The 20,623-nt window shown below is 37.2% G+C and overlaps 1 protein-coding gene across 50 annotated transcripts in view; it reads left to right on the forward strand.

Annotated features, from left to right (window-relative positions):
• The window catches only part of RIMS1 (regulating synaptic membrane exocytosis 1), a 322,306-nt gene that overhangs the window by 263,529 nt on the left and 38,154 nt on the right, over positions 1–20,623 (forward strand). For 39 of the 50 annotated variants that reach the window (XM_051777693.1, XM_051777692.1, XM_051777643.1 and 36 more), the window contains one exon: positions 16,381–16,613. The exons of the other annotated variants lie outside the window; for them this stretch is intronic. In XM_051777693.1, coding sequence (XP_051633653.1) covers positions 16,381–16,613 — 233 coding nt within the window. The remainder of the gene's footprint in view (positions 1–16,380; positions 16,614–20,623) is intronic. 50 annotated transcript variants of the gene reach the window in all.

Consider the following 20,623-nt stretch of genomic DNA (forward strand, 5'->3'; position numbering starts at 1 on the left):
TAATATCATGGCAGTACTGTTTGACATCTTCGTTAGTGATTAGAATGATGGAACAGAACACACCCTTGTCAGGCTTGCAGACAACAGAAATCTGATAGGAATAGTTGATACAGCAGGTGGATGTGACGCTATTCAGAGGGATTTTACAGGATGCAGAAATAGGTCAATAGGAACCTCATTAAGTTCAACAAGGGAAATGCAAAATCCTGCGACTACAGAGGAATAACCCCATGTGCCGCTGCACACTGGGGGCTCACAGCTGGAAAGCGCCTTTGCAGCTGGAAAGAAGCTTTGCAGGAAAGACCCTAGGATCTTTATGGGTGCTAAGTTGCACCTGAGCCAGCAATGCCTCCTTTCCCTAAAGAATATTAGCACCATCCTAGACTGCATTAGGAATAGTGTTTCCAGCAGGTTGAGGAACATGATCCTTCCCCCTCAGTATAGCTGAGTAGCTCGAGTGAGACACATCTGGAGTGCTGAGTCAAGTGCTGGGCTCCCCAGTACAAGAGACACAGAGCTACTGGAGCAAGTCCAGCAAAGGGCAACAGAGATGATGAAGGGATTAGAATATCTGTCATGGAGAGTCCAAGAGAGCTGGGAGTGTTCCTCCTGGTGAAGAGAAAGCTCAAGGGGGATCTTACCAATCTGCATAAATACCTGCTGAAAGTAGAGAAGAAAAAGCCAGGTTCCTCTCAGTGAGAGGATGAGAGGCAATGAGCACAAACTGAAATAAGGCAAATCCCACATAAACATGAGAAAAACCTTTTTTCTGCAAAAATTATTGAACACTGGGACAGGTAGCTCAGAGGTGTTGTGCAGCCTCAGTGTCTGGGAATATTGAAAACCCAACTGGATATGGCTCTGAGCAACCTGCTCTTGTCAACCATGCAGTAAGCAGAAGGGTTGGACTAAACAATCTCCAAAGGTGTCCTTCCAACCTTAACTATTCTGTGACTCTCTTTTCAGATTTTCATTTCATGCTGATTATTATGCTGTTCCCTTGCATAAAATGCTCGGTGTCATTAGTTTGGAGCCAGGTGACTTGAGGTTTGTCATCTCATTTAAGACAAATAGCCCCATTGGTCTGCAGAAGATCTCTCAAGGTGATGTAGCCAGAGGTCACTCTCTGGACTGGAAATAGATTTTCTCCCACTGGTTTTCCATCCTCCCACATAGTACATTGGAGTTAATTTTATACAATTTATAGTGATGAGGGGTAATGAAGTAGAGAGGGTCTGAAAGGTCTTCTGACCTCTTCTCAGGCTTCCCTAAAGTGTTGCCTATTACATCATAAACGTATATGATGTGACTTGTGAAGTACAGTTGTTCAGTCCTTCCCCCACCCTCTCTTTAGACTAGGGCTGCATCCATCCTTGTCAGCACACTGATTCACTGCACTGCAGAGCCAGCTGAGCAAAGTTTAAGTTCATGTCATCACAGTCAAGGAAAACAATACACCGAGGCTTTTCATGCATATGATGAGGCTGAGGTCTGTATTGAAATAAAGAAACCCACTCATTTCATGTTAATTACAAAGTAATTAAAATCTGTATATTGAATTTGAGATAGTGCACAGGATGTAGTCACGATACTTTACTCATGGAAAAAGCAAAATGTAAAATCTTTTAATTATTACTATAGATATTGCAAACAGAGCTAGTGGAGGTAACAATAGAACACTGAAGGTTATTCATCAATAAAAGTAAATCACATGGAAAATGGGAACAAATTCACAAGTAGTTTCAGACTGGTTTTGTGTGAGATATTCACTATGCCACACGCATGTTCTAAACCAAGGAGAAGATCCTGAAAATATGTGGAGCATAACAGATTTTTTTGTACCTTGCATATGTTTGATACCATATTTCTTATACAAACTGGTATAAGGGCAAATTCATGTTTTATGAAGAAAGGATTGAGCTATATAGAATTGCAGTGAAATATGCAGTCCTGGAGCCTAGCATAAGAGGGATCTATTTGGGTACACTAGGTAAAATTGGATATTCCTGGGGTTTATAGCTCTCGTTAGTGGTATTCTGTATAAAGATAAATGTTATTTCAATTGTGCAAGGTGCTGTCACCCCAGATCCTTGTCTAGCAAAGGAGATGTTGTCAGGTACTTGGAATCATGGTGGTTCCTCGTTCTAGTATTTTGAGGGCCTTCAGGGTGCCATACTAGAAGACACAGTAGATTCATCTTGTGTACTATGTGTGCTGTGGCACTGCCAAGCAGATTAAAAAAAAATAATCTTATTACTTGCATACCTTGTGCATGCCTAGCTGTATGCCATCAGGTGTTAATGTGCTCTGATCTGGGTCTCTTGCTCAGAAGTAGATGCTACCAGTATATAAAGAGCTAGATATTAGTGACCACAAGTCTCCACAGCTACACAAAAAACAGCAGTGTAGCAGTATTAGCCTGCATCACTTTGAAAATCTGGTCCTTAAACAGCATTTTCAAAGGGATGTTTCCTGCTTTTGTTGTTAAATTCTGCCATGTGCAACATTTCAATGCATTGCAGTGGAAGGGCTGTTTCAGGTTTCTCAGGCCTAAAGCATCACACAGTCAATTACATAACTGCGACCATGGCAGAAATTATGAATTCTGCTGCATATGTATTCACATATGAATCAGATCAACCTTTTCAGTTGTACTTTTTCTAAAGAGTCTTGGACTAAGTTCTCATTTGCTAATTATCTTCCATATTATACCTGCTTCAAAGCCTGCATAGCTAAGGCCTTGCAGATTTATAGATGGCTACAGCTGTAACTTATTATTTGGACCACAGATTACCACAATCCATGCTTCAATATGGGGTTTTTTTTAATCAGCTGTCAAAGGCCAAGTGCAGTGGTGCCCATCCAAAAGTTACTCGTTTTCATTCTTAATGTGAACTGGCATGGCTTTAGGGACATATTACTGAAGTTATCCTCTTTTCTGAAGTTTTCATTTTTAATGGTAAAAATTATGAGAGAGTTTCCAGTTTGTTTTTTAAATTTTATCTCTACAAATTTGACTTGACTAAAGAGTATTTATTGACCTGGGTATTTCTTTCTCATGACAGACTGTAGATCCTGCAATTTTCAAGTGCAAATTTTTTTATGATGCCCAGGCTGTATTTCACATAAGTGTGAAATCCTACATATTCTGTGTAAATGGGAATCCCTCCTTTCTAAGAAAGAAATATGAGATACTAGGATGAGACTACACTAATTAAAGTAATTCATATATTTATAATGCAATATTTCTTTTGTGTTAAAATGTACGAATAACAGAAAAATTGTCAAAATAAGTAGTTTTTCCTGCTAAGTTTTTAGAGAAAAATTGCAGAGGCAGATCACACATCTAGCTCAGAGAGTCATCAAGACAGAAACAATGAGTTACTGGCCCAGTCTGACCTACTGTTGAGGCCAGCTTCCTCTTCATGGAAGAAAGGAAGTTTTGGTTCAAGGCACTATTACTGAGCTCACATTGCTGTGATTCCCTGGTGAATATCATCAGTGAACATCACCACAGGATAGCCGGCAGAGCACTGTGGTCTGATTCTTCATTGGGAGGTGCCTCTGTTGTCTTGACGTTTGTACTAAGAGGGATATATGGGAGGGAATTTGCAGGGAATTGAACATTTGAAGTGTATCTTTATGTCAGCAAGCTTAGCTGTGTGTGGTGAGGCAAGACTAAATGAAAAGAAGATTAATAGCATTTTCTGTTGCACAACTGTAACACGCAGGAGTGAGTGACCATCAACATTAAGGCATGAAGCTGAGTCAGGGGAGATTTAGTTTGGATACCAGGAAAAGGTTCTTCACCTAGGAGGTGATTGGGCACTGGAACAGGTTCCCCAGGTCTCTCTGCAGGATGGATACTCAAATTCAGTGTAGTATGTAGCCTTTTCTGTGCCACACGTACTTTGCTGAAAAGAAAAATATTTAAGTCTGTGGCAGCACTTTGCTGAGTCCAGATATTAAACACTTGTTTGTATGTTTTATTCTGGCTGGTTGGACTTCTGCATTGCCTTGAGGGCTTGCATTGCATTGTCAAGCACTTTTCCATTAGCTTCAGGAATTGGACTCTGTCAGCACTTGTATTAGCAAGGTACTTAAGCACACGGTAATAGTGACCATATGCTTTGATTTTCCTGGGTTTTTTTTAAATTATTTATTTACAATTTTTAAATACAAGGTATTAAAGTCAGTATTAGAAATAAGATATTTTACTGCTTTAACTTTTATTCAAATGACTAAAACAGTAATGGAATTTCAGTTTGATACCAAAAAAAAGACTGCTATAAATATCAAAAGAAAATTTCTATATTTATGACATTTATTATATTGTTGGTAATTTCCTGTGTATGACTGTTTCCTTGTAGTCAAGGTTTCTGCTCTAAACAAGACATTTAGGGTCACTAAGTAGACACTAATTTTCTTATATAATGGAATAAGTAATGTTTATTGTGGAATGGCTTCAGTGGTTTATAGTTCTGTGTTTAAATAGTGAGATTAGTTAGCTGATATTGCAATGGAGAACATCTCCCCTCCCATAACTAGAATGGGAGCATCCATAATATAGCCAATGCTGCTGGCAGACCGAAGACTTTCCATGAGTCTTACTATTAAAACCAAACAATCAAAGCCCTCTTTGGATTCCTAGCCATGTGTCTGCTATGTTTTCAGAAGATTTCTTTTCAACCTGTAATTTTCCATTGTAAGATATTTATTTAACAATAGAATTTTTACATTAACATTTTACTATGTGACTGGTATTAGTGTTTCTTCAATCCAAAGAGGATCTCAATAATGCAGAGAATAGCGTATGGCATAACATTATAAGAAGCAGTATTGTCAAAGCATAGGATGCTTTAAAATCATCAGCAAAACTAATGCACTCCATAGTTGCTAATCAAACTCCTACTGCAAGAATAGAATGAGGTGAAATCAAGACCATTAATAGTGGTACTAGATTGAATAATTTTTTTGGTGTAGGCTTTCCACATTTAGTATGGTTATTTGCTCTGTCTCTTGTATCCCACAGTACATGTGTCTCTAATACCTGTTTGCTTTAGTGCTCTGATCACAAAAGGTATACAGCTATTAACTACAACATGGAGGGTAGACAACTCAACTTTAATATTGCAGTGAAAAGTCTGTGCATACAAGATATTTTTGAGTAACTCAATTAGTGCACTGTCACAACCTAGCAGACCACATTGCAGTCGTCTCCCTCCTCCGCTCTGTCTCCATGATCTTTACCTATCCAAATGTCCAAATGGCAGAACAAAGAGAATAGAGCAGTACTGAGATCATATAGCAACCTTTCTTCAGAAGGGCACCTTATTCAGTGTATCTTTTATCTTCCTAGTTATCAGGCTTTGCAAAGCTTCCAAAACCTTGATATCTCCGTAAGCCAGTAGGGGAATGAGTGATAAAAACCATAAGGATTGCATAAGGAGCAAAGGAAACAAGGCTAAAAGCTCAGAAATCTCGTATCTGAATCACAAAATGAAGTTCAGTAATTTTTGCCTTTTTTTTTTTTCTGAATTGGAAGTTTATAAGGCAAAAAACCAATGTGAATTTCACAGAGAGTGAAAACTCTTAAAACTCTTTAACGTCTATACTCAGGATAGTGATACTTTTTTACAAGAATTAGGAAATTTTTAATGATTATTCAGAACATTGTACTCTGGAAGACATTGACGTAATGGTAGCATTTTAAATCTGGATTTAAAAACAAGATTGTCATGTTCATCATGTTATTTACAAACTGGGAGAGTTCTGTGTGCTCAACAAACTGATACCTTTATTCAGCTTCCCCCTAGAGGACTAACTGATATTTGTCCATACAGAGTGCTCTTTTAAACAATTACACTATTCAGTGTGTTTTTGCACCCAAAGTTCGAGCTGATGAAAAACTTGTCGACCTTCAGTGTAACTGTGTTGAGCAGTAGTAGTATGTCTGTTACTTTACTTAAAATGCAAAAATTTAAAACTGAGAAATAATGGATATAAGACTGAACAGTCCAAGCCAAACTGTCTTGAAAGATAATACAATTTTAATACAGTGCAAAATGAAATTTGTAGCTATTGCAAATTTCCTACAGGGTTAGCAAAGATTAAGAGCTTCACAGAAGTGGACATTTGTGTTCTAGTTGTCATCAACTCTGAGCAATGATGGAGCATCCTTATTAAAACTTTAAGATGGTGATAGTATTCACTCTTACAAAGAAAGGGTATTTATACAGCAAAAAGACATTGAGGTAAAGTCACAGGAATCATAGGGAATCATAGAGAATCATAGAGAACAAGGGGTGAACTATAGAAAGAGAAGGGATGGTCTTCTGGCTCATTAAGTTAATTACTGCTCTGGGAAATCAATTTCTTCAGGTCCCTGCCTGATATTTTCATGTGAGGCTTGACAAGTCATTCAGACATGTCTGTTGGTGATCATATGCTGCCTGTTGTGTGTGTTTATTCTGTTTTGATGCTATGGATGCAATCCCCTCAGCATGTGGAAGGTTTGGAGCAAAACCCATACGTGATTCTTTAACGTTCTGGTTTGTTTAACCCAGTGAGATACTAAAAGATCACACAGTTTGTGTGGTTGCTGGGTTCATCATGCAAAATGGTATGAATGGCACATGAAAAAGCAGTGTGCTTTCTCTGCAAAAGCAAGGGGATAGTGAATGTTTTGTGACTACAAAAATAAACTGACCATCTCATGGGAGGGTCATAATATAATAAGTACTTATGATGGTATACTAGAAAGACATTTTTTGTTCAGTGTCAGGAATTTTAGGAATTGTTGGTTAGAGCATGGTGCTAGTAACATCAAGGGTTATTATTCTGGATTTGATCCCTGTGTGGGCCATTCACTTAACAATTGGACTTGTTGATCCTTGTGGGTCCCTTCCAACTTAGAATATTCTGTTATTCTGACTCAACTTTGTAATTATGTGATTCTGTTTTCAGAAAGAGCGATAAAAAGAATTTATTCCTCAAGTTTTCTTATTCTCTTCCTATTTCAGTATCACGATGAACCACTCTCTTTCCTTCCAGGGATTATTGTCCATCTTGCTTTCTTGCACTCCAGTCAGATGACTTTGTCATGCATCATGCCTGATGGCCAACAAAGTGGAAACCTCCCTGCATCCTGGACAGTTTAGCTAATTTTCCCAGATGCAGAATAGCCAAGAGATGCAATTCCTGGGAAATACTGACTTTCTGCCTCTGATCTTGAGGCAAAATAATAATATTTAGGAAATGTACAGTTTTTTTAGCAATAGGACCTGTGAGTGAGTGCAATGTTGCTTTGTGACAAGAAAATCTCCTGGTATCTTAGGAGTTGATCTCTGAGGCCTCTTAGTATGAGAGTTATGACTTAAAGATGTTTTACCAAATTCACAAATACTCAAAAGAAGCATTTTGTGCCAAATAGAAGGATCACCTCATTGGAATCTTTCAGTCAGGCTCAGTACTTCTCAAAGCAAAGTGAATTTATTTATTTGTTTATTACATGACAGTACGATATGGATTATTTTTTTCTTTTCGTTTCCCTTAAAAGGGCCAGACAATCTGTCATGTTATTTCAGCTGGAACTTAGAATAAAAAAAAGAAGAAATTCAACCTTGGGCAGAAACCAGGCATGGAAAATTTCTCCCTAAATTCGTCATGTTTGACAAACAGAATAGATATAAGTAACAGGCAAGGCATTTTGTATCTAAAATCTCCACAATGTAAGCATGCACTGCCATGGTCCAAGGGGGGAGGGGAATGGGGCCGTGACACAGCACGGTTGGGTTCGGGGACAAGGTAGAGGTGCAAAATGGGATGCTTTATTGAGGTGTGTAGGGGTTTTATAAGTTTTAGGTGGGGAAAGGGCCAGAACATGGGGTGGAACATGAGACAGACAAATGGGGGAACAAATCAGGGTAGGGACACAGGCAAAAGGGGGAGGAAAAGGGCAAATGGTAGCTGTCTCCTCTCTGCAGCTTCTTCAGCCTATCAGAGAAGGGAGCGGGGGAACAGGGAGCAGGCAAACTCGTGGGGAGCCCAAGCATGCCCAGGCTATGTACTTTGTAGTGTGGATATAATGAAACCACATAAAAACAGTAAAGTCCATATAATAACTGTAAAGTCCATAGAATAAAGTCCTGTCAATTGCTGTATGTTTTTCTCCACGCCTGGAACTGTTCCCATCCTGAATCTTGCTCCCTCACAATGCACTGCAATACTTGAAGTAGGTTGCTAATCCTACTTTTTTTCTGACCGTTCTAATCACTGCACTCAAAACTGAACACCAAAACTGTTTAATTACCTAGTACACTTCCCAGTTTCATTAAGAAGAGAAAGATATTGAGTATGTACAGTGATAAATTAATATTGCTGCTCAGATGATCTCTCTTAGGGCAAGGGCAGACACTCTGATGTGACCTGAGTCACAACTCTTGCTTTTTGTGGGGGGGGAAATAAAGAGCAATAGCCTTCAAATTATTATCATGAAGGCAAGATATATGAAAACATTTAAGATAAGCTGCTTAAAAAATATAATGTATCCTCTTTACCCCCAAAGAGTATATTACAGATATTACTTCTTGTTCTGAGGTCATTTATGCACAAAACCAAGGTGAAGCCAGAGTAATTAAGGTTCTAATTATTCATTATCTAAAGATAATGGTTTTTGCAAATCCATCATTATAAACTGCTTTATGTGTCTGTCAGAGAGGGAGGGCGATTGGAGTCTTTAATCCCTTCAGAACATCTGTACATGAAATATGTACTATGGAGCATTGCTTCCACATTTTTAATTGTCTAATTACGTTTCCTCTTTCAAAGAAACTGTCACATTACCAGCAGTCTTCCTTAATGATTAGAAAAAGACTGAAAAATTATTTTAATTGGTTTTTCATTTAATTATTGCAGTTGATTAAGACAAAATATAATCCAGAAACTTTTAGTGTAAGAACATTATGCTAATATTTCAAACAGGCAGTACATGTTATTTTTAGATAAAAGAAACATAGGAAAATAGTTTTAGCCATGACTCAGACCTCAGAGTAGGTCTAACTTGCCTTACCTTCATCTCAGTTTACTATATTTTTAAAAATTTTATCTATATTTTCTTTGTCAGTCCTGACCTTGCAGTCTTCCATTTAGCTTTTTGTGGCTATTGCCTGTTGCTATTTGTATTTCCTATCACTTTTCTAAAGGAGCAGCAAGCAATCTAGTTAATATCAAAGATGTAGCCTTTTTTCATGAAGAGAGATCACAGGATTTCCGTAGATCATGGTTTGGAGGGAAAAAAAGCAATGCAACATGTAACAGGGAAAATAATATGTTATTCCTGAATGTCATGCAAAGAAAGAAAAACTGATGAATTCAGCTTTCTCGATACTGAGGCAAGTTTCCTTCGTTCAGAGTTGAGCTACACATTTTTGTATTTGTTATACACTCCCCCCCCCCCCCCCCATTTTCTTGAAATAGACTTAAGGTTTAGGTGCTTGCTTGTGTTTGGTACGCTTAACATATTTGTGGCTATATGCAGTCAAGTTTGGGTCATTGGAGCTGTTTGCCCTTTGTTTCACGTCAGCCTGTCCACATAAGCATTAATAGCTATAGTTAACCCCAAGCAGCACCCCTGGGATAACAAACTGCTTTTGTGTTGGTTTCATTTTATGGTTCATGCCATTAGTTGGCTTCAGGCTGACAGTGCCTTCAGTATGAGCAGGCAGACACACAGGCTCCCGCATACAGAGGCAATTGGTCTGCTTGTTTCAGAGAATATGAGCAGGCAGACACACAGGCTCCCACATACAGAGGCAATTGGTCTGCTTGTTTCAGAGAATATAAATTAACTTGAAATGTTCATGGCAAATAATAAAAATCTGCTTATCTTTTGCTTGAAAAATATTTAAAATCTGCTTATCTTTTGCAATGCTCAGACTTTCTGAATTGTTATTATTTCATTTAATGGAGAAATACGAATTTTAAAGTTGAAAAAGGAGAAATCTGTCAGACCTGTGACAATTGCATGATTCACTTGTCACTGTACTACTCAGAAAAGCATTTTCAAAACAAAAGTTCTGATGCTCTATACCAACATGGAAATCTCCTTATCTTCCAAAGTAGGATTTTAACCAGTTAAACTCACAGAGGAGAATTCTGTAATGAAATCTTCCCCAACCCTCACCTCAGTGAGATTTTATACATTGAGCACAGTGGGGCTGGGACAGTGTCATTCCAGAGGCAGTATCTGTGTCACTGAGGAGCACTTTTAAATAATATAGAAATATTGTCAAGAACGGATATAACTTACAAATTACTGGTTTTCAGCTATCTAAGTACACCAAAAGGACTCTAATATGGTGACTTTATAGGAAAAGCAAGGGGGGGGTTGTGATTCTAATAGCTATTTCATAGATTTAATATATGATCAATGGGCATGTTAAATCAATATGTACCTTCAGTTGGTACAGACTGTACAAAATTATTACTTGATCAAATCAACTAACTTTTTTATGGTCTAAAAAATTCTCTTGTCTAGAGAGAGAGAATTATAATATTGGGTATGTGTTTGTCCTTTGGTTTGTAAAGCACCATGTTTGAATTAATTTATTAATGCTAATAAATATTTATTAAAACTTGTACAGTAATTAATATTGCAGCAGATGTTGTATGTCATATGTAAATATAAATGTATTTTCTTAAAATGACAGGGCAATTGGTAGATAAGTAATTAAGTGTTTGGATTTATTGATTATATATCATTATTACTAATAACAGTACATTTTATTGTTAGAAACGTAATGTTTCTTATTATAAAGGAGTGCTCGTCTTCCCTTTGGTCCACAACTATTACATGTTTAGGAGGTTATTAGTATTCACGAGCTACCTCATCACAAAAAGGTGCCACAGGGGCTATGAACTAGTACGTGATGCTGCATTCAGCAGGAGAGAGGGGAAGCGCACCACCTCATGCCAGTGGAGGCCAGGGATTCTGTTGAAAGATTCAAGTTACTGCAACTGTGTGCAAAGAACTCACTATAATATCATCTATACAGCAAAGAATACAGGGGATTATTTATTTATTCATGGCTCGCATTATTGGAAAAATGAATGGAGTAAAAATGAGTGATCATGAAAATAAACAGCTAAAGTATTTTTTTTTACGTCATCAGTAAATCTAAGAGAATGAAGGAAATGCTGTAATTTTAGCAAAGGCTAATCACTTCAGATTTTTCCCCTGAAAGGATATACTTCCAGATATTACATAGGTGAGTTTATGGGCAATATTTTTTCTAGCTTCCTGTGTCTTGCTGTATTTCTTTTTCAGGTGGAATATGCAGGTATTTTATGTATGTACTGAGAAATACTGAGTGCATATCTATATACTGATTTTCTCAACTCAAAGGATTTTTCCGGTATACTTTTATGGATCTTCAATGTATATATACTAGATATCTGCATATAGAAAGTTATATAATAGTTTAATACAAGTACTTGGCTTTGTTTCAGTTCTATATAGTAGCTTGTGCTGTAGTTTAATATAAGCAAGTATAATCCATGATGCCCTTGCAGTGTGTTCTTTTTATAGAATTTGCCTCAGAGTTGATTTTTGTGATAGCTTGTAACTCAAACTCCTCTTTGAATAAGTTTTTTATCTTAGTAGCTCATTCTTCATTCCCACAGATACAACTTTCTGGTAGGAGCAGCTTGCAAAACTGAATGTGCTGCTTTCTTTCACAACCCTGATGGCTAATGTATGAACACAGTCTAGATTTTGCCTTCTATAGTTCAGATATCACTTTTGATGGGATCCATGTCAACTGCATAAGTTTTGGCAGGAAATGTAAGCATTTTTCTCTTGGTAAAGGGAGTGGTGTCTTCCCAGCTGATGCAGGGACCTGGGGGTAATGTGTGACCCCAGTGCTGGGGAGGCAGCTCTGCTCTTGCTGGGGTCAAAGGGGGGTTTGCTTTAGTGGTTTACTTCATTAAAAAAAAAAAAAAATCCAGTGACTCTTTTTCCATGCCAAATATCTGTGAAGTACTACAGAGCAAATATTGATCGTAACCATTCTTAATATGCGCATCAATTATGTTGTTTTGACAGTAATTAGAAATTATTACAAATAGCATAAGATTTTTTCTGAACTAGTCATTGCTAAAGATCAAAATATAATTTTAAATAAAAATGTGGTGAATTATTTAATTTATGACTGAATGGACTATACTTATAAATATGTTACTCTTCATTACCGTGATACTGAAAACTGTATTTATTAATTGTGTTATGATAACTGGGTTTAAATATAATTTAATAATTTACAAATTTTAACCACAAGCCTGCAAAACTTTGCATCTGCATTTAAATGAATGTTAAATATGTGTTAATACTCCCAGCTAGTCCAGTAAAGAAAAACGAAATTTTATTGATGTTATTATCAGAACAGTTAAGTGCAAAGAAATATGTGTAAACTCACGCAGGTCCTTTTCGTCTTTGTGCTTCATAGATTAACAGTATTGAAGAAAGTAACAGTGTGAGCTAGAAGGTTTTCTTCAAGTGATAGACAGTAATGTAATGGAAAAATATTGTGTTCTAAGGGTGCTCAATCACATGATATAAGAAGACTGAATTTTAAATGTTCATTCTTTTGAGATTGTTCCAATTAATGACAAATAACAAACTAGCCCAGGGATTAGATGACCACAAGGGAATCTTAATCTGTTTGCTTTGTTATGACAAGGGAAAGTATTGGACAGCTGTAGGATCCTTGGTCCTATCCCATTAAGCCCGTTTCTAGCAAATTAATAGCTAGTTTGTACTAGTACACTAGAACATATTTCCTAGGAAAGTAGAACTTCATATTTGCAAGGTAAAAACAAGTACAAGATTAATCTAAATTCTAAATTTCTCAGGTTTTTTTATTAAGGTGAATCTTCTAGTTCCTTCTTCCTGTCACAAAGAATCAAACATGAAATTTATATTGGTCTTTGAAGAATGCAAATTTTCTATTGATGAGGAAGTATCCATAGTCCCTGAATTAGGGAATTCATACAGCAAAAATTTTTTTTCCAAAGGTTGCCGTACTATCTATTCTTATTTCTCAGCTGATGGACATCTCTGTCTCCTAAGTTCATATTAAATAATGTGAAATTAGAGCATTTCAGGTCCTTTGTAAAAAAAAAAAAAACAACAACAAAACAAAAAAGGTGAAGACTGGCATAAAAACTTCATGATTTTAGAATTTATTACATTCAAAACCACCTGAAATTCAGTAGAGCAAAGTCCATAATATCCTAAACAATTCTTTAATTGCATAGCAGATTTTATAGTCCATTAAACTTTATTGTTGGAAATTATAGGTTTATAGATTAGTATGTCAGGAAAGTACATGTCAATAAAGCTCGAATGTCAAGAGATGCTCTCAAAAGAAGTATTTTCAGTTTCTTTCCTCTCTTACTGACGTACCAATGCATAAACTCAAGAACTGACAACTTCATGGCTCAAAATCCAGTTTCAAGTTCTAGGGGAAAGGAATTATCCAGGTGAAAAGGAATTGTCCATGTCTAATCAAAGTAGGAAGTAGAACCCCTGAAAATGGAGCCTGTGTGATTTTGCTCCCTCCAAGTGTCAGACTCTACCTTTGCTCTGCCTTCTGCTTGAAATGGCCTTGTCTCCTCCTCCAGAGAACCAAGCCAGTTAATGGTATTGCCTTCTAGCTCCCTATGGGCAGGACTTTGGGCCCTTACCTCCTCAGCAGAGGAGGAAAAGAGACTCAACATTGCAAACTGGTTGGTGTAGGAATGTTGTTGGCAGCCCTGATACACTGATTTGGGGATCGAAGTTGCTGTTTGAATACAGGGATTGTGTGACAGCATTCTGAACTAGCGATGCAGATTGGTTGCATATTTAGACACTATTATCACACTGTACATTTAATCTCTAGTTTTAAGGTTTTTCTTGATCAGTGTACAAGTTAGTAACATCACTTATTAAAGAGAAGACATTTGTTAAGATTCTCTGGTCATAACCCCAGTGTGTGCTAGAGCTATGAGCCAATATCCAGCTCCAAAATTAACAAAGAAAAATTTCACTAAATCTTCTCAAATTGTAAAAAAAATATGTTTATCAGAAATTTCAGCATGTGTTTTTTGATTTTTGCCACTGCTTTTTAAAATTAATTTACAGTTTGAAGAAAGACACCTATGTGGCAATCCCAATGAATATTTTTTCATGTGACAGTGTTTGTGGAAAAGTAAAGAAAAGACTGTGTTACTTGAAAGAAAAGTAGCTCCTGGGTTAGATACTAGGTTAGATATTTTGTAAAGTTGAGGTTATTGCATTCTGTGAGCAACAATAAAAATATAATCATTTAGAGATCACTGTAACTTTAGAAAGCAGCAGTATATGTAGTGTATGAAGTAAACACCTGCACTATATTAGGTACACAGTTTATATTAAAGCCAAGAATTAGTCTCCCTCAAAAAAATCAGTCTATTTTGAAAATGGGAAATATTTTAGGGCATTTTTTCTCAGTTTGATATTATTTTTAATTGAACAGAACTAGTTTGCCTTACACAAAACCTTTTCCTTGATATTTATGGAAGATGGTCTTTTTTGAGTTTGCTTTTTCTTCCAGTTAAAATTCTTCTTAGAATGATTGAATATGTATGTCTGTGCTCACATACTTGTGAGAGTCTGTGTGCTGGGGGAGACCTGTGATAAAATACAAAGGAATTCTATGGAGAAACATCAAAATACATGTGTCTTATTGTTTTTGCCATGCAAACCCAAAAGCCAGTTACTAAAGTTGCAGTGGGATAGGAGGGAACAAAATAGAACCTATTTTAAGTTCATTCTGCCTCAGGTGGTCCACTAAAATTTGTTCTTGAGTACTTTAGTGCATCACAGCACCATGTTCTGTTTGATTAGTAGCTATTTTTTTTCTGAACTTAACAGGAGCAGATCCTAAGTGCTGAGCATAGTTAAAAGCCTATGCAGAGGTTGATAGGGATCTGTCTATTAAGTTGTATCTGTTCAAAGACTTTACTTTTCTAACTTCTTCAAAAAATACTGTCTATTTTTATCTGCTTTTACCTATAGTCACATATTACTAACTCTTGGTAACTGTCAGTAAAACATAATTTAGGTATACATTATTTTATACTTTCCTGGATCTGTCTTTGAGCAGGATTGATTTAAACTTTAGCAGGGCTCATATCCATAGAAGTCAAAAGATGTAATCTCTTCTCTCACAGACCCCTTCATTTCTCTCTGGTCTGATTTTTTACCTGTCTGAAACTTCTAATCCTTCTAACCCTTCTCTTCCTTATTTTTGGGGTAATGGTGTTGGGGTTGAGGGACAAGATTAGACCATCACATCTGTTGGGAAGAGGACCTGCTGGAAGGGACAGCAGGACTGTTTGTCACCAAATAATTTGACTTCAAAATACAGAATTACTGAAAAAAAAACAGGTGATCTACTAATCAGCAATACATGATCAAGGAATTGCCTATGTGCCTGGTGATTTAACAACTACATCTGAAGTGAGTCTAGCTGCAGCTTAAATTTCTGTGTCTCTACAGAGTGACAACTAACTTTATTAGAGCTAGGGCATTGCTTGGTCATAATGGAGTTAGATCTATGTATTAGTATGTCCTGTGTGTATTTGAAATTGTTCTCTAGACCGTGTTTCCGAATACTTTATCCTGCCTCTTTGTGCAGGAGCAGAAAAAAAATTTGTACGGAAACATTCAAATGCAATGCAATAGCTAAAGGAAATCAAACAGAACTGAAACAGTGATTAATCTTTCTGTCAATGAAAGCTCTAGTGGATTATTAGGGATTTTGCCCCAAAATTATTTTGCCTTCATACTGTGATTACTGCACTTGCCTTGAAGTGAGAGAGTGAAGACCTAAAAAATACTGCATTCTGTATTATCTCTGTGAAGTATGAAAATATAGGTGATGATATCTTCATTTCTGTTAGGACTTTTGTGAATAGTACCAATACAACACGTGTTAAACTACTGGTCCATGTTAATCTTTTTTGGTTGTAAAATTGCTGTTTTATTTCTTTGTGTATTCTGGGAATATAGACAGGAAGGCTTCACATAACCTTTAAATCTTGCGTGTCTCTCTTTCTGTCACTCAAAAACATAGGAAAGTGTTCATTTTATTTATTTCCCTCAAAGAAGCAAAGAAGAAATTATAGTACTGGAAATATGTACTCGGAACAGCATCAAATTAAACTTTTATTGCTGAACCAAAGAAATGAAAATATATCAAGAATTAAAATTAATTTAGTAATTTTAAAAAAAAAAGGCTTTTGGAAATGCTCTTTCACAGACAAATTAATATGTTTGTTTTTACTTTGTAACTGTAGTACATTTACTCCTAAAATGCAAGGCAGACGGATGGGGACTTCAGGGAGAATCACTAAGAGCACAAGTGTGAGCGGAGAGATGTATAAGCTGGAGCACATTGACGGGAGTCAGTCGGACACGGCTGTCGGCATGGTTGGAACAGGTGGGAAGAAAAGGCGTTCCAGCTTTAGTGCCAAAGTGGTTGCCATAGTGTCTCGAAGGAGCAGAAGCACATCTCAACTTAGTCAAACAGGTGAGTGAGACACACACTCTTTGGAAACAGGACTCTTACCAAATATGGTTTACCATTATTTCCTCTATGGCATCTGTGTTACATGTATATGAATATAGACCACTCAAGAGAGAAGATTTTCCAGCTGTAAATAAATTTCTGTTATATTAATTTTCTTTGATCGTTAAACATCCTGCAAGAAACAATATACAAATGCCTTTTAGAATGCATACTGTAATAACTTTCTGTCCTATTTACATGTAGGCAAGGAAATACAAAGAGATATATATGGGTATCAGCAGTGGGTAATGGTTTGGCTTAGAGGAACTTTTTATGTATAGGAAATTTCTTCTAGCAGCAGAGTTGAGTATGAATGTAGGAACTGGAATTTGAGCAAATAAATGGCAGTTATGCAACTCGGATGAAAGATTGTACCTGTAGTGGCATAAAATATGTTTTTGAAAACTACCTTTTATTTCTTAGTTGAGTAAATCCAGTTGTGTTTTTTTTTTTTTTTAAATAACACTGGGAATTTGGGGCAGTGATTTCAGATAAATTAGATGACAGCATGATACTCCATTAGGAACATAAGATTTACAACTATTGCAACTTTAGAAATCTTAAAAGCTTCATATCTGCATAGCCTGAAGGGGTAAAAGCTCGTACAGAAAGATACTAAAGGAAAGAAAAATGTTTTAAAGTCCCTGTCCTGCTTCTGAACCCCAGTGAAGACTTTTGTTCATCTTCAGTGGGAGCAGGACCTGACCCTAAGGGTTCTTTCTTACTAAAAGAAGGAAAAGAAAGAAGAAGGGCTTCAGCCTAGCATAAGATGCACTCATATTGCAACATTCCTCTCACATAGTCAGGGTAATCTAAATTAAGGTAAGTAAGAGTATTGTTTGTTTATATCATCAAATATCTCATCCCTTTCCCATGGTTTTCTTTTATTGCCAGATGAGCAGTAGAAGTGATTCTTTCACTTGATAAGCTTTAGCAAAAAGATTGTAATGCTTTTCTACACTACCCATGAATTTTAAGTCAGAAAGTATCTAATCATGCAGTTGGATTAAATGATAAATGTAGTAGGTGTATTTGAAGCCCAGATTGCAATTAATGTTGTGTTGCTCAAAAATACACTCTAAGTATGAGACTAGAATATAGATGCTTGTATACAGTAAGTTGTTATTTTAAATATATCATAATCTCTGAAAGTAATAAATAGTATTGTATCATAGAAAGGATTTTTAGGTTGATGTTTTACTCCACTTACTATAAAGAACATAATTTATTAAGTATTTTACAGAATGTGCATTTTTTGTTTGATCTGGCTCCTAAATCTCACTGAAATATGAATTACTGTGACAGACCAGATCTTTGTTTAATCTTACTCAGTAGTCCAGCTCTGACTGGGAACAAGGACTGTATGCCTAAGGGGAAGGCATATAGGGCTGCCAAGCATAGGATGACTTGCATTGCATGAGCCCTAACTCACTCTTGTCAATGAAGTTACTAAATAAAATCTGAACTGTGACTTCCAAAGACTTCTCAGCATTATCTATTTAAAGCTCAGATTTTCCCATTCTTCATAGAAAGATACTACAGCTCTACTACTGTAGATACTACTACAATTTTTCTTGGTGTATTTTTTTCAAATTTCAAAACAATAGGAATTTTGCAAGGACTGGAACATATGAAGTTGTAATGGAACTCAAAGAACAAATCAAATATGAAAAATATGATTACATATTATTCATGTTTGTAAAACAGTTCAGAATCATGTTTACTTTGTCTTGCTGTGGCTCAGGCTAACAGTACTATCTGTGGCATAAGCAGAGCAAGTAAAATGTCATGTTTTGTCATTACATTATTTTTTAAGTTAACTTTTATCAGAAATCAGTGCATTAAACTAGTGCATTTTTTTTAGAACAATATGCACATGAGACTTGATAGATTTTTCAAATTCCATTGTTGGAGACTAAATACTCATGTATTCCTGTAATTATTCTTGTAAATAAGTGGTTTTCTATATGTTCTTTTGAATTAAGCTCCGAATTCCCAATTTCAGATAAGATACTGTCATCTAAGCGAGGAAATTGTCAATAAGCAGTGAAGTCCTGATAATCACAGAATCACAGAATATGCTGAGTTGGAAGGGACCCACAAGGATCATCAAGTCCAACCCTTAGCACTCCATGGGACCATCTCCATCTACCTGCCTGAGAGTATCATCCAAACACTTCCTGATCAGGCTTGGTGCTGTGACCACTTCCCTGGGGAACTTGTTCCAGAGCCCAGCCACCCTCTGGGTGAAGAACCTCTTTCTAACATCCAACCTAAACCTCCCCTGACACAACTTTAGGACATTCCCTTATGTTCTGTCATTGGTCACCACAGAGAAAAGATCAGTGCCTGCTGCTCCTCTTTCCCTCACAAGGAAGTTGTAGACTGCAGTGAAGTCTCCCCTCAGTCTCCTCCAGGCTGAACAGACCAAGTGACCTCAGCCACTCCTCATAGGGCTTCCCCTCAATGCCCTTCACCATCTCCGTTGCCCTCCTTTGGACCCTCTCTAAGAGCTTAATATCTTTCTTACATTGTGGTGCCCAAACTGCACACAATATTCAAGGTGAGGCTGCACCAGTGCAGAGCAGAGCAGGACAATCCCCTCCCTGGACTGGCTGGCAATGCTTTGCCTGATGCCCTCCAGGACATGGTTGGCCCTCCTGACTGCCAGGGCACTGCTGACTCAGATTCCACTTGTGACAGACCAGGACCTCCAGGTCCCTTTCCCTGACACTGCTTTCCATCATCCCATTCTCAGTCCGTACATACATCCAGGGTTGCCCCATCCCAGATGCAGAATCTGGCCCTTCCCCTTGTTGAACTTCCTATGGTTGGTGATTGCCCAGTCCCCTAATTTATTGAGGTCTCTCTACAGGGCGTCCCTACCTTCAAGTGAGTCAACAGCTCCTTCCCGTTTTGTGTCTTCTGTAAACTTGCTTAGTATCCCTTCCAGTCCTGCGTCCAAGTCATTTATGAAGATGTTGAAGAGCACAGGGCCTAAGATGGAGCCCTGTAGAACCCCACTAGTGGCAGGTCACCAGTCTGATGTTACCCCATTCACTATTACCCTCTGTGCTTGACCCATGAGCCAATTGCTCACCCACCACATGATGTGTTTATCCAGCTGTGTGCTGGACATTTTGTCCAGAAGGACCCTGTGAGAGACGGTATCGAAAACTTTACTGAAATCCAAAAAGATTGCATCAGCTGGCTTCCCTTGATCAACTAGGTGGGTTACCGTTGTCATAGAAGGAAATCAGGTTTAATAAGCAGGACTTTCCTCTCATGAAGCCGTGCTGGCTGTGAAATATCTGTGCTTCTTTTGTGAGCTCAGTTCAGCTTTAAGAACCCTTCTTCATCCGATTGACTGTCCCACATTTCACCTTCTAAAACTGATCTGAAGAGGGCTTTCTCTCATTATCGAATGACTGAAGTTTAGGTAAAGGTTTAGAAGAGAAAACTCCATCCGTTATGCAAAATGTCCTCTGGTGGTGGAGAATATGATGGTTCCCTGGAGGTACTTAGTGACTGTTAACGAGCATCACTATGCTGTGTTAAAAATAACCCTGCCTGGGAAATATGGAAATTAAGCAAAGCAAAGCAACTTTCCAGGCTACATCATTTTGAAGTAGACATTACTAGGAAAAAAAAATCTGTTTTTAATTTTCTCAGTTGTTTTTAGGTAATGTCAGTAGGACTAATTTTCTGTCCATCCTTGTAATAATTTTATGATACAATAAGAGATTTTGTACAGGTCTAGATAGGATGGACAGATAAAGCAGATAATAAATCAGAAATAAAATATGCTAGATGATGAAGGCCTTAGGGATAAGGATGGGTTGTTTGTTGTCTTTCTTGAAAATACCATTGATTCTTTCCATAATTTTGTTACTTTTCCTCTTAATGTCATGACAACCTTTTTATGCAGTGGTCAGGCTTTTTTTTCTTTTTTCCCAAAATTTAAATTTGAT

The sequence above is a fragment of the Manacus candei genome, unplaced genomic scaffold (assembly GCF_025592945.1).
Source record: "Manacus candei isolate 608988 ecotype Guabito, Panama unplaced genomic scaffold, ASM2559294v1 h1tg000011l, whole genome shotgun sequence".
NCBI classification, from domain to species: domain Eukaryota; kingdom Metazoa; phylum Chordata; class Aves; order Passeriformes; family Pipridae; genus Manacus; species Manacus candei.